The sequence below is a fragment of the Barbatula barbatula genome (genome assembly GCF_947034865.1).
Source record: "Barbatula barbatula genome assembly, chromosome: 10".
NCBI classification, from domain to species: Eukaryota; Metazoa; Chordata; class Actinopteri; order Cypriniformes; family Nemacheilidae; genus Barbatula; species Barbatula barbatula.
Window position 1 is genome coordinate 11,522,888 of NC_136773.1, and position 15,692 is coordinate 11,538,579.

At 39.9% G+C, this 15,692-nt stretch overlaps 1 protein-coding gene across 1 annotated transcript in view; it reads right to left on the reverse strand.

Annotated features, from left to right (window-relative positions):
* Positions 1 to 1,787: 1,787 nt before the first annotated feature.
* LOC306899884 (leucine-rich repeat and fibronectin type III domain-containing protein 1-like protein) overlaps positions 1,788 to 15,692 on the reverse strand; it is a 118,587-nt gene continuing 104,682 nt past the window's right edge. The window contains exons 3-5 of the mRNA XM_079466462.1: positions 12,626 to 14,002; positions 6,107 to 6,767; positions 1,788 to 2,760 (exon numbers count right to left, since the gene is read on the reverse strand). Of these exons, the coding sequence (XP_079322588.1) occupies positions 6,218 to 6,767; positions 12,626 to 14,002 (1,927 nt within the window). The 3' untranslated portion in view covers positions 1,788 to 2,760; positions 6,107 to 6,217. The remainder of the gene's footprint in view (positions 2,761 to 6,106; positions 6,768 to 12,625; positions 14,003 to 15,692) is intronic.

Here is a 15,692-nt window from a genome sequence, read left to right on the forward strand (position 1 = left end):
TTGTGAATGTCGTTCGAACAATCCCATCCTCAGCTGCATTGGAAACTCTGTTTCCTTCATCCAGGCTTGTTTTGACCCTTATCAGATAACACTGTTAACCACGGCTGCGTGTGGGAGTCAACGGCAATTATTCAGAGACAAAAGAAGGAACGGAAAACATACTGTGATGTACACACAGTATACACTCTTAATGGGGATAAAAGACTGTGATAAGGTGTGTTATACAGGGGGCGTGTTATTAAATTGTAACCACAGCATTTAGCCACGCATCACGTTGAAGCTTGTAGCTCTAAACCCACCAACAAAGGATGCAAAGAATATAAAGTGTCACACAAGCACGGGCCCTGTAGAACATCTGTGTCAGATTGCGTTTGTCTGGGTGTCTTTGAAAGATTGTTATTTCAGATCCCCAGCTCCCCCACGGCTGTGAAAAACTGTGTAACTTTAGCATTAGGATTCATTAGCATTCTGAACAGAGGACACCATACTCCTTTTTTACGGCCTCTGGCACCGGCATTGCTCATTCTCTCAGATGAAATGCCCCATAACGACAAGCTGATGCATTGTGGGTAATAACAAGCAACCGAATGCTGATTTGTAACCTCTCTGTTGTATTAGACTACAAGACTCCACAAACCTTGTCTTTTTTATGGATACTATTTTAGTATCAGCAGGGGTTTCGCATCTTTGTTGGCATCATCATGGCACAGTGGTAGAATTGAAATAAGGGAAGGTATGTCTTCATTCAGGAAAACGTACACCAAGATGGAGGCCAAATTCATCTTAAATCCTGGAGCCTTTTCATTTGGCCTCTCAATGTAAATTGGGAAATGAACGTATCTCAATTTTCCACCACAACAGCTCATATAGGCACAAAACACAAGAGAATGTGTCAACAACACTCCCATATACGTTACACTAATAGTACAATGTCAAGTTATTTTATATTATATGTGTGTAAAGCCTCAAACATCTTAACAATAACATGAATTCAGCAAACTTTCCAACATCCCATATTTTTATATTAAAGTAAAACGTTTATATAAATATCAATTTTTTAACAATATATCTTAGTAAAATATTAGCGATGGTTTTAATAGATGTAAGTCATCAGCCCAGGCCCAAGATGGGAAAAACTGCCTGAAGAAGTGCATAAGCAGTGACATCATGTGGCTGTAAGAGTCATTACTGCTTTGTTCTATTAGCATAAACACCCTTGGGTACAAATAATCTTTGCATTTGTAAACATTTTACACTTTATAGCACATCATTCTCTGTAGAATATTGAGAATATGAGTAATGCATGGGACTAAAAGATCACTTAGCATTGTTTTAAAAAAAAAAAAGGAGTTTGTCATCTGGCTTGACGTAGAAAGTTTAAGTTCCCAGTTTATAATTTGCTATATTGTGGAAAGAATCACATCGTATCATTATTGGGAGTGAGAAGTTAGAACGCATCAGAACATGGCGAACAATGTGATCCATTTCAGACACTGCACTGTAAAAAAAAATAAAGGTCATGGAAGAATATTTTTGGTCTAAATGCTTCCATAAAGAACCTTTAACATCCGAAGAACCTTTCTGTTTGTAGCAAAATAGTTCTTCAGAACATAAAAAGGCATTAAAGAAAAGCTTCTATAAAGAACCCTTGGCTGAGTTGTTCTCTGTGGAACCAATATGGTTCCTCTATGACATCGCTGTAAAGAACCCTTCAATGCACCTTTATTAAAAGTGTATTTCTCGAAAAACCCAAATCTGGGCAAATGAAAAGCCATTTCAGAAGTCTTGAATAAAAATATTTTATTTCTTTATAAATCCACATAGAGTACCTATGAAAGCATAAAATTCCATCCCATAGTTTTATTATTTTCTCTTCAAAATCAAATGATTAAAATCAGAGATGGCTGAAGGTGTACTTCACATACAAACACGTATACAGTCAATCTGAGGAAAATAAGAACAGTATTTATTTCAGCAGACCGGATGGCCTACAGCATATTTTTCACGGTCTACACTGCTTTCATACAGTCTGCTGTCAGACGCACGAGTTCTCAAAACCACCTTACCGCAAATCGTCGTTGACACGTGAGATTCTGAAAGTTTTAGTGCAGTGTGTTGATCAATGTTCCGGTGGTGCCTCCCCTGTTTGACCTAATCTCCAGATTCCAAGAACACACTCCCCATGTTTGTTAATCAGCCGAATATCGATCCGTGTGTTCAGGTTCCAAATAAAGCGAGGGCGCCAGAGTCATTAGCTTACACAATACAGACCGATCCATTATAAAGTGCTCCTGAAGGTCCACAAATGTTAACTCAATACTGACTCGTCAATATTTTATAGAACTTTGATAAGTCTGCGTCCACACAAACCTTCAGAGAACATTAAATCCACATATTTCAATCCTTTGGCACTGGACCATATGTGAGGTCTGAGCTTCCTCCTCCGTCAAACACTGATATTTTATCATAATACTTTTCTCGTTTAGAAAAAACAACGGCAATTAACTTCCAGACGGAGGTGTTTGTTGTTTCCATAAAAGGGTTTTGATGATTCCTTTCTCTTCGGAGGAAAAAACAACTTGCTCATATGCTCCAAAGAGGCACATAATATCCAAGGTGTGGGAAGAGTCTTGCATAAGGAAATTAACACAGAGTTGCTGTTGTATTTGCCTTCCACCCACATCTTTCCCTCTAATAGATTGGCTTTAATCCCACTTAATCTGGCATTCTGCATGTAGTTTCCAGACTGATGAAGTTTGCCTTGAAAAACAAGAGAAGTATTAGGTTCATCAACATATTAAGACATACGTTTTAACGGTATTTAAATGCCCATTTAAAGTCCCACTGTGGTCGATAATCTTATTCCTTAAAATCTACATTTAACCACACATTTAAATGTTTATGTTTCCTTTGAAAATAATTTACCTGCCTTAAAATAACCTTTACACCTCAGCTTCATTAAGTATACGCAGATACATGAATATGCAAATTAGCCACGCCTCCACACAATCACTCTGCTAAAACTGAAAGTGAAATTGAGAGCTGATATAGCAGTGCAGGGATCATATTTGCCCGGATCTATACGCCATCTTTGTATATTTATGCCTCAAACTGCTGATCCACAGCGGTCAAATGAGCTGATGTGATTGGTTACATGTTTGTGACGTCATTTACCAGAGCAGTTTCAAACCACATTTTTAAAACTGACTTTGGTAAACTGCAGTTTTATGGAGAAAATACTCAACAATAGTTTAAAATGATAAATTTCACATGGTTTGTTTTAAAAAATATTAAAAACACAACATAAACTGAAAACTTGATTTTCACCACAAGGGGTCTTTAACAATTTTACATATAAAATCTGTATTCTTACAACACTGAATATGAAATTATATTTTTTTGTAATCCTGCAAACAAGATGAATCCAGGCATTTCCGTAGGCATATCACTATCGCAAAATATACCTGAAAGGTCCTATCACCCTGAAGTTGTTTTTGGCTTGATGTCCATTACCCAGTTTATTACCCTGCTGCTTGCACCATGAAGAAGAAATTGGACACAAAATATTTATGTTCAATATTTTATAATAAATATATTAATTAGCTCATTTATAACAAATCCAAACCTTCCACGAGAACACAAAGGTTTAGCACTGTTTTAGCAGCTGTTATGTAAGCAATATTTCATTTATAGAGCTATCAATGCTATTTTCATGAATTAAAAACTTAGGCCTGGTTTAACAGACACATTATCCCTTACTCAAAACAGGAATACAAAAGCCTTGCAGAAGAACTATCCACCTGATAAAATAGCAGTATCACAGAGTACATTTTGTACCAACCCCATCTCTGCAAACGTTATCTCGCCAAATGGTTCGTAAATCTCTATGTCAGCACCCAAGGAAACACAAACAATTTCCCTCACCACATTAGCTGACTGGGCATATACAGGCAGAGCTGATGACTACACACAGCGCATGCTAATTGGACATTTAATGACTTCATTACTTTTCTTCAGACTATGCGCTTAGATTTAATGTAGAGCTAACAAAGATAGCAATGACGCTATCCAGCTAGCTATTTGCAATGTGCTAACGCTAGGCCTCATTCAGACTATTTTTAGTGCTGCAAGTCCCGCCACAGTATGGAGGGATTCTAGTTCGTATCTGCCACTGCAGGGTGGGAGAAGAAAGGTTGTGTCCCATTTTCTCAAACATGCAAAAACGGAAATTACCTTCTTCTATACGTTTGCTAGTATTTCATTGCACCCCACTCCACAGATTACCCCATTTGTCTCAATATCTGAGACACGAGCCCCTTTACCCTCTTATCACATTCTCTAAAGCTCCATCACAATACTCATATCTGGCCTTTTTCTTCCATCATGGCGTCTTTTCTTATCTGCTGTAGTTCATTGCCAGGCTCTATATCTGTATTCCTGTGTCATAATCTTTCCAGCTTCAAGCCAAACAAAAAATGAATTTAAATCCATACGAAGCTGATATGGAAAGCAGCGTTGGCCATAATTGTGCTTTTCTTGTGGAAATATCCCTAAAGGAAGTGAAGTTTAATCTATTGTGGTCTAGCGCCACGTGATTATAGAGGGACCTCATAAGGCTGAATATTTTCCTGAGGTGATGAAAGGAACTGTGGGGCATTTCTAATTCAAATACGTTATTTTCTTTCTTGTTAAAAAAAGTGTTGCCTCATAAGATAAAAACTTGTTTTTTTCACCGAATTGTAAAAGCAGAACATGGCTCACTTGTGTCCAATGCCTGAAAAAGCCTTTTGAAGTTGTTCCTGACATTGACCCTAGCTGACGGCGCCCGCCCTTCAAATGGCAGTCCCGCACTGTCAGGTATTCTCCTGATGGAGGCGCTGTTTCCCAGAGAACAGAAGTGCTTAGCAACAACAACACTTGTGCTTTCCGTCTATCTAATCCAGGGCTCCTCAGAGGCACTTTTTTGAAGGCAACCATGACCAATTCACTGAGATGGGTCTCTCCTGGTCATGTTAAATGGAGCCTTCTCTTGAATCTGAGAGCTAAGGTGGTCCGCTGCTGGATATTATACACCCTGCTCTGAAGAGGCTGGCCAACCAAGATTGCGCCAACAGGGGTTTTAATGCTTTGACTGAAATACAAATGAATGCCCCTAGCACAGTCAGTGTCATGAGGGTTTTGACAGGAAAAAATATCAGACTCAGCATGAAAGAATGTCAGAAGGTGATGTGAATAGTTGTTTTCTACTTTTTTTACTTTTAGTGCTGAAAAGACCAGCGTTTCTGGTCACAGCATGGGGTGCTAGTGTACCCCTAACTATGCTTTTAACTAATGATCAATCATTTAAACATTTTTAGAAAATCTTAACAGTTTGTTTATTATGAGATCCTTAAAATGTGATTTCCCAGCGCTCAGTATCTATGCAAGCTTAAAATAGATATATTTTAGATGGAGCTAATATTAGTCATTAAACATATGCTTTTATCTTAAGTGACATGCAAATGAGGAACATATTAAGCAATTTGCCCAACAAACAGCAAGACAATCTCAAGCATCACACTGCCAAGTTCTGAGAATAAACTAGAATACAGAATAAGCTAAAAGAGATAAACTAATAAAAAAGCAGATGCAAGAAAACAGCTGCATTTTCCAGTGTAATTCATGTTGCAATGACATCAATGTTAGGTACGCGCACTGTAAAAAGCTGTAATTTTACCAAACTTTACTTTCACATTTAACAGATTTTTCATATACTGTAAAAAACGGTGTAAAAATGTACATGAAAAACATGTAATTCTACGAGAGAAAACTGTATTTTTCTGTAGCCCCAGAAAATTATACTAAACAAGTGTGTGGCCATTTAAACAGTGTCACATAAGCCATTTCAAGCGTACTGTACCATTCATGAAATAATTTCAGGCCCGTCGCCCTGACACTTAGAGACAGTCGGGTTAGCGTGTCTGTTATTTATCCATTAAAAGAGTTCTAATTAAAAGAACTGGAACATATTCACATCAGCACTGTAGTGAAGCGAGATCATGATGACAACCAGTTGCCTAGCAACAAACCTTAACAGATAGCGAAAGAGAAAAAAATCCATCCTCACCTTGGACAGGAGATAATCCTCAGTAATTCAGCAGGACCCCAGCAACAGAAAATAAAAAACAGAATGGGTTGAGGTGTGAAGATGGGAGGGGATGTGGGGTTTGACCCTGTGTTATTGCGATATGGAGTCTTCGTCTTTAACTGATTTTCCGTATTCAGGGTTCAAGTCCACCACTGTCGTTCCCCTCAGTGCCCCGTAACCCCCCTCTAAGCCGTGGGACCCTTCTTGCCTCTCTGACCCAAGAGGGGCTGTGGGCTTGCTGGAAGAGCCAGAGGACGAAGACGACCTGGGCGGAGGGCCCGACGCTGCCCCCTGCTGGCCACCGTTGGTCTGAGAACAGACATTACTGACACGGGCGGCCTTCTGCTTGTAGTGCTGGCTGTGCAGTTTGTATTTCATTAACAGGATGAAAATAAATACAAGGACAGACGCCACTATGATTCCACCAATAACAATTATCATGGTGCCACCAAGGAACTGGTCGTGGATTGAGCGGCAGCGGCCGAACTCACGCTCCGTAGAGAAGGAAACGCAACCAACCATTCGTGTAGCAGTGAGAGCCGTGATGCCATCGTCGTAGACGGCCAAGACACATAGCTCATAGTCCCGCGACGAGGCCAGATCGCTCAGTAAGAACATCTTGTGGGAGGCAGGAATCATTCTGTGAGGAAAAGAGAGACAAACACCACATAAGGCTTGATCATTGATATCCATGTTAATCCATATTTAAAGAATGTGATGTTCTCCTTTCATGGAACACAAGTGGAGAAACTCTAAAGGCTGTAGTTGTTACTTTACAATGCAATGAAATTGAAACATCACCATAAAATAGTCTCTTGCTTTCAGAGTGTGTAACATTTTTTTTATATTCAGTTCCCATTTGTTGTGCCTGCACGAGAAAGAGTGTCCAGCAATTTGTGTCCTGCAATTTCTCCCTTCGTGTTCCATGTTAACAAAGGTTTCCTTTTTTAACTGTACTGGAAATAAGAGAAGCACTAAAACTCTACTAAAGTCAGTTCAAGCCATAAGTCATTAATCCAGAGTGTTTTCAATATTGCCAAATGTGTCCAAAGATATTTAAGCATATAATGGGTCCTGTGACCTGAAAGAGAAAGATTGTGTGTGTGTGTGTGCCGGGGGGTGCCAGCTTTATTCCCTATTTTAGAAATGTTGACTTTTTATCCTTTTAGAACAAAACAACAATGTTGAAAGATGTGTATATACTGTATATATATAATCATGAAGCCATGGAAAAATAATCTAAATTATTTTAAGTTATTTATGAATTTACTAGGTATGTGTATGATCATTTTTGTTCATTCCGTGAACTACTAATATTTCTCCCAAATTTCAAATCAAATATGGATTCAATTTGCATTTATTTGCAGAAAATGACAACTGGAGAAACAGCTCAAAATAACAGAATATCTTGCTCTGTATTTTTTCAGACCTAACATACTGCAAAAAAAACCCCCAGTTCATATTCACTTTTAAGCAACACAACAGTAATATTTGTACATGTATTTAGGAAAAGTTTAACAATTATCTTGTAAAAATGTGGAAGGGTCTCTTATTTTTCTTCCGCAGCTTTAAACAGACACACCACTCCATTTAGCAGTTAAATTTAGTCTGTCCGATGTAGACTTAGCAGCCCTTTTTTCATTTTATTGTCAGTTATCATGAGGATGGATGTCTTTGGCTCTTGTGTTGCATCTCACTGTTTTACAACGTCAAGTTAAAATCATTTCTGCTTTGAAAAAAGCCTCTAGAGATTCACCTACTGCCAGCTCACAAAAACAGTTGTACTGTTTAGTAAACCGCTCTGAACCCTGTACGATGAATTTCCCAAATAAGCACAAAGAAACCCCCGTTATTCTAAGATTACAAAATTGTTCTGTCAAATACGTAATCCACATTAGGCCTGTGAGCACGAGTATAATGTCTTTTCCATGTCTGCTGATGTTGTATGAAGCATACATTATTCAGAGTTCTGCTCTCTCTTCTTAAATCTCTTTTCAGCTCTGCAGTACGCTCGGGTGCACTGAGGTGATAAGATGAAGACCTGAGTCATGCCTCTTTGCACGGCCCGGATGACACAGTGCGCATGTGTGTTATGTGTTTGTGGGACTGCGAGCATGACCGCATATTTTTGCATTTGACCCCACGAGTAATTGTTCTTTTTGTGTGTGTGTGTGTGTGTGTGTGAGTGACTGTGAGGGTAATGGTGCATGGGTGTGTGTACGGGAGTGCATGCTGGTAAATGCTTACATACTGTGGATATCTATAATCTCTCTCGATTTACTTTTGATAAACATTTTGTTATGTATGTAGTAGAAAATCATTCTTGAGATTACAGAACAGATGGAAATACTCAATATTTTATGAACATGTATGTTAATATAATATTTATTTCATTAGATATTAGTCATTTATTTATAGTGCACAATTAACATTTGAACCGAAATACTTTAGTTCCACGGAACACAAAAAGGTTTAAACAAATCTATAAAAATAATAAATACGATAAAGCTAGATCATACAGAGCCTTAAAATCACCTGCTGAAGTGTTAAAATCCGTTCTAAATCTGACTGGTAACCAATGCAAAGAGGACATACTGTACTTGGCACATTTTTGTACTTATTGCAAAGAGGTTGGTTTGAGATAGACCCATAAGCTTTAGTCTAACTGTGATCAGTGCAGGAATAACTAACCGTCCTGTTTGTGTGTCATCTGCATAGCAATGATACAAAATAATAATAATATATATATATATATATATATATATATATATATGTGTGTGTGAAACATGGAGATTAAGTTTTGCAGGGATGACTAAATTTTCAAGGGTAGGCAAGGACAATAACAATGGAAGTTATGGTGGAAAAATTTCTGTGACAATTCATGAGGGAGAAACGTGCAAGGAAGGGCTTCCTGTGAGAGGCAATTTCAGATAACTTTATGAGGACACAGGTTGAAAATGATTTAGACAGCCAGGTGGAGGTATTATCTCAGAGAGATCTAACACTGAAGGTGAAATCCATGTCCTGGATTCATGTTATTTCAGTTTACATGTTCAGTGTTGCCAATTTTATGAAGTGGTCATAGAAATCTGTTACACAGATATTTGCAAAATATCAGCACAAATGTATCATTCACACAGTTGACATTCATTAATCACTATTGTGTTTTTCTTCTACTGTAAATGTAGTTGTATATATACTTTACATGTTTGTATTGTAGGTTTTGCATTTTCACATTTAACAGCAAGTGCCAGACTTTGGATATGTGATGTTAACGTTTTATCTGCTAATGAGCAGATTAATGAATCTCTCTTCAGTGTTTCCTCTGGATCCCTTCACAGGGCATTTGATGGATATTTATTGAGCAGAATTCATCTCCCATCTGTCAGCCTTTGGTCCTTTAAGATGCGGAGGGTCAGTCTAGCTGAACCCCTGTCTCAGAGCTGTCACTGTTATATACAGTATGTGTATATATATATATATATAGTGAGGTGTGGGGTGGATGTCATTTGAGGGACTTATCTTATCCACTTAAAAATTAAGAAAATAACATATCAAGCAATTATTAGCAGCAAAATAACTTCTCGCTTTCCTGTCAAATGCTTTACATAAGCCTTCGCAAAGAACATGAATATTGATAAAAATACACTTCATCTGCCATCCAATTTCACATCCACAGGAGTTTTCCTCTTAGACATGATTTCAAATTTAACCTGTCTTTTCACCTACACCTTACACTGTACATTCTCCTCCCAGACTCACTTTCTCAGTCACAAGGTCTAACTCATCCTTATACTCGAACCCGGCTCTCTGTCAACAGGGAGTCTGGTGCCAGCTTTCTTAATTGATTCTGAAAGACTACTCTGCAGCTCTATAAACCAATGAACTCCCCTTGCCGTTTCCATAATTAATAGCAAATTGCTTTCTGTATGTATCTTTTCTTCTCTCTTAATCTATCTATGGGGATTACCGCAGGAGTTAATTACATCCTTACAGATCCCTTCAATGAGAAACCGTGGTTAGTCGCAGGCAGTGGGGCCACATCTGAATGTTAAAAAAGGGGAAATTAATGTAGTCGTTCCTTTACGATGTAATCTCTGTAACAGGTAGAATATAGTTGGGATTATAGAAAATGAGAGGCAATAGAGAAATAGAGACCCTTCGCCAAGCTCCAACCCCCTTTGGTTATTGTTGCTCGAGCAGACAAGCTTTACATCACATCTTTACTATAATAGTGTAAGATTTTAAGTAACTATTGCCTCTACTGTGTCTTGAATGAATAAATAAATAAACACAATTAATAGGACATTTATTGTACTTGGAGCCAACGTTGCATCCCCCGATGACGTTCTACTGCACATGCTTGTCTGAAAATGAGAGCTGAAATTTGGATATGGAAAAGAAAATCGCAATAGTTCTTCGATTAATTCTTCAATTCCAGTTAAAGCTTTTCAAACACACATCACTTCTATAGAAAGGGTGGATGGCAAACCTTTTTGAGAATGCTTGTATCGGTGTCAAAAAGCCCAACCACTCAATATCATTATCACACAGAATGAAAATTCAGTTTTGAAACCGGGACGGTTCAAAGCCAATGTAAATCTTCCTTCATTAAAATCTTTCAGAAGCATCTGAAGCACATCCAAACGCTTGACTCGCAACTTGTTTTGTTATTCTGTTATTATGTCTTCCTCGGCGCACCTGCGTGATTTATTGAAGGATGTCAGTACATCTGCCAGCGCTTCGTGTCTTAGAAAATCCAGTTTGAATTGTTTCAGATGAAATCAGGCTGAAGCTATTACATCTGATGCCAATCTTTCTGTGCACAAATGAAAATCGTTCAAGAGCTTTTCAGACACCATGAGCATATATCTTAAAACAGCTGCTCCCATTGGGAAGAATCCCTTCATTACACAGAAAAAAATCTATTTAGTATAGCTGCATTTCATATATTGCATTCCTGATATCATGTGTCTGTTTTGGGTTGGCACTCATCGAGGGCCATTTATATTCATCAGTGAAATTTCAGTGTTTCATCCACTATCTGAATAGGATTCTGCTACACCCCATTACCACCCCCAGTCTCAGAAGCAAGCCAGTCCCTTTGAACAAAGACAAAATCAATTTATTTATCTAATGCAGAATTATCCAGATTCAAAACCCATTTGGTGGAAAGACAGTCTGCAGTATTCTCTCAGAAGCTGGAATAATACGCTTGAAAAGAAGACAGTGCCATGTGCATCACCCGGATTTTAAAGGAATAGTTCACCTTCAAGGTGAGAAGTCTGTCATTATGTACTCACCCTGTTGTCATTTAAAACATTCTTCTGCAAAACACAAAAAGATACTTTGAAAAATGGTGGTAATCACAAACTGTTGGTCCCCATTGACTTCTATTTTACGGATACGAAACCAATGCAAATCATTTGTCAAAATGTCTTTTTTTGTGACAAGAGGGTGTGTAAATAATGACAGAATTTTAATTTTGAAGGTGAACTACTCCTTTAATGCAAAGCTTATAGTTTTGAGTGAACTATCTCTTTAGTTGTTGTTCACAAGCAGAGTTGTGGGATTTGGGGGGAATGAGTTCAGGGAGTGAAGTTTAAGAGTTCAAGTAAGAGTTTTGGAGTTCAAGTTCAAAATGATCAAAGATCGTTTTCATGCATGTATTTTGTGACCAAACACTGTGCACATTTCATACATAAATACCGTTGGACCTTCTGCATCTGTGGTTTAAAAATATGCCATCATACGCAGAGAACCTTAATAAGAAGTTCAGCAAAAATACATTATAAGCCAGCTGGAAAACTTCTGGAGAACCGTCACTCATTGGTTTGGGGGTATCTTCAATTTTCTGTGGTAGCATTTACAGCATCAGTAGTGTACTACTACATATATAATCAGAAACTAATCAGATTAATAGTCATGCTTAACATTCATTTTATAAAACAGGATAAAAAGAAATATAAATGTCAGCGGCATGAAGGGAAAACAGTTGAGGACTGCTGCGTCTCTCTATAGCTGTCAGTTCACCAGAAATGCCTGAACTGGCTTACGGAAAACCGTATCTTATAGTCAACAGAATGCCTTCAGTGAATCTCAGCCCATTCCACCACAGACTATAAGCAACCCCCTGCCGGTTAACCAAATTAAATCCCTATCAGCTAACATAATTAAACATCTTCATTTTCATGTCATATCCAATTTTTTCCCCTCTGTCATAGCTATATAATTTCCTAGTCAGAGCCAATGAGTCAAAACTGAAATATGTTAGCGGTAATCTCATTTAAAAAATGATAGTTTCACAGAAATTGTCTATACACAGACATATGTTGCGAAAATCCAGTGTCAAACTAGTACTGTAGGTTAGCAATAATGTATTAAAAAACTAAATAAATACATATAAATACCAACTGCCCTGTGTGAAAGTAGTGACAACCGCATAAAAGACATACACTATATGTATCAAAATAACAGGCAGAAGTTACTGGTGCTCACCTGTATATGAGAATGTCATCAGTGGAGCTGTTGTACTGTATCTGGTACATCCGCACTCCTGGGATGTGATTTTGCGCAGGCCAGCGGATCATCACTGAGTTTGAGGTTACTTCTGAGACGCTGACCCGCTGATCAGCACGGGCTTGTCCCCCACTCCCACTACTGTTGGACTTTATGGAAGTAGGCATGTCCGAAGGTCCCGGTTCTGGATCCAGTTTTGGATCGTAATGCGGTGAGGGGTTTACAACTAATTCCACTGGAGCAGTGGCCTCACCCGCCGCATTAGAGGCAATACAGGTGAACACACCTGAATCTTTCACCGTGGCTGTTAGGATATCAAGAGATCCATTTTCGTAACATATAGTGCGCGAGGTGTTGCCAATCAGCTTCCCGTCAGGACTGACCCAATGAACGGTCGGCTCGGGGTCTCCGACGGACCGACACCGCAGGCTGACCTCTTGACCTTCCATCACGAACATCTTGGAGGTGTGACGGGTGATCATCGGTGGCTCGCACACAAACTCCTCCTCCCGAATGGTCCAAAAGTACTTCCCGGCGAGTTCCCGTGGGGAGGCGCAAGTCTCTAGGTCATCCTCCCGAGTGACGCGGCGTAGCCAAACCAGCTCACAGTTGCAATGCAGCGGGTTCCCACCAAAGCTGAGCACCAGCGCCGTCAATGGCGAGCCTTTCAGTTTAGCGTAAACAGGGATGCGTAGGAAGAGGGGGTCTGGAGGGATCTTCTTTAGTTTGTTGGACGTCATATCAAGTCTGGCCAGTTTGTGTAGATTAGAAAATATCCCTTCAGGCACAAACTCAACGAGGTTGTGGTCCAAACTCAGAGTGTTGACGCTGACGAGCATAGCTATAGTGTCCCACGGTAAGTCCACCAGATTGTTAAAAGACAGATCCAGATCTTCTAGAGTCTCTAAGAAATCCTGAAAGGCTCCATCTGAGATGCTGTGAAGTTGGTTGTTGGCGAGTATGAGGTGCCGTAGATTAACCAGCCCCTGCAAGTGAGTGTCATCCAGAACCGTCAACCGGTTGGCATCCAGATGCAACGCATGCAGATCCTGCAAGTCGGCGAAGGCGTAAGGTCTGATCTGGCTGATGGTGTTCCGGGAAAGTGTGAGGTGTATGAGACTGCTCATGTTAGCAAAGTCTTTGTGGCGCAGGGTGGTGATGAAGTTATCCATCAGTCTCAGCTCGGCGGTCTGCCGGTCGATATTAGATGGCACAAAAAGCAGGCCAGTTTTGGCACACAGCACGGTGTAGGAGGGCGACAGGTTCTGGCAGGTACAGCGCTTGGGGCACTGCATAGCACAGGACGGCAAGAAGAAGAGAGCTAGGCATAGAAGCAGCCTCTCCATGGGTGTACTCCTGCAACAAACAGCAGAAATGGAAAAGGTTTAGCTTGCATGCTGGGCATCTCCGCTCTGTCTTTGAAACTCTCTCGTATACACACCATAGCTTGTCTAAGAACACACATGCACACAGCGAAAAGAACTATGCACTGCCCAAAGTGCCTCAGTTCTAACATGGACTGGCACGGTGAAGAGAACAATTTTATTAAACATGCAAAGGCTGTCGGATACGCGAGGACACATTTGTATAAATCAGTGAAATGTCAAATTGAGCAGGCATTACTGTATGGTATGATACCTACTATCATATATTATTACATTCGCAATAAAACCTTCATTTGCCCTCGTGCAAATGTACATAATCAAATGACCAAATTTACATCTGCAACATAACATCTTGAGTTGCTACATTTTTGGTTATAATTAAGAAAATCACGCAGGAAATGATGATGAAACGGATGATTCCTTGCACAAAAAACTTGGATGCTAGGAATGAAAGACAATGATTCTTGTACCCTCACAGACACGCTGCTGTGAGGCTCTGGAATTGCTTATTTAATCTCCCCAAAGCTGATGTTGAACACAAGATTACCAGATATTATCCTACAGTCTGGAAGTGTTAATGCGGGCATCTTTTCTAGCGTTCCACTGTCGCTGCTTCTCATAGCATATGCAGAATGTGCAGATGGAGAAGCCAGAGGGATAGTGGAAGAGTCGGAGGGGGTGAGGTTGGGTGGTGGCAGCTATAGTTTCTGACTCTGAAAGAGACAGACATGGAGGACGTTTCCTTCGACAGCTTGGTTTTAATAGCCCTCCGCGGTTCGAAAGTCAGGATATTTGACACCCGCCTCTGCCCCCCAGAAATTCATAAGTGCACCACGAGGCGATAAAACAGCCGCCAGAATATGAATTAGCGTTCTACACCGCTGCTTCGCATGAATGTTAAAATCTGATTTGTGGCGCTTTGTTTATTGGTTGCGCATACCATTCCATTTTAATAACTTTTATGTAAAAACACATAAATGGAATTATTTTCACTGCTGGCCTGAATATCAAGAGGGTCGGGCTGGGGAGATGAAAAGCACTTATCTGCAAAAGTATCTTAGTAAAACTATCTCCAGGAGAGTCCTTCCCTTCTCTACCAGTAGGGGGAAATATGGAGCTTCAGTCCTGGTAAACGTGTGAGTCGACTGGCACAAATAGCACACAGAAAGGGCTTGAGTGAGAGATGGTGGTGGGGTGTGATGCATTCAGGCGAGCGTAAGCTCCCTCTCTCCATTACACACAAAAACACAGTCACAGAAACCCTCAAGAGAGGGCCATTATCCAGACAACTAACTAAGAACAGCACTAAGGTAGCGCGGACAGGAAGCCAGTGTCTCACTCTACTTTGAAAGCGTAACATCAGCTTTTTAGAGGCTGATGGGACAGATATACGCTAAAGCACTTCACAGCGTCTGTTCACCCGCCCAGATTGCATCGCACAAATGGTTGAGTGGCACAATAGGTTGCCAAAAATTGCACTACTGCAACTAAAAAGCATCTCCTACATCATCCTCCAGAACAGTTTTATGATTTCCTAGTCAAACACAGTACGGGCCGGATTACACGTAACAAGAATGATTAAAGTCTACAGCCTTTTTTCACCCCATGCTGACGTTTATATTAAGGAGCAACCTGGCAACGTGGCGCTTGGCCGTGTTGTG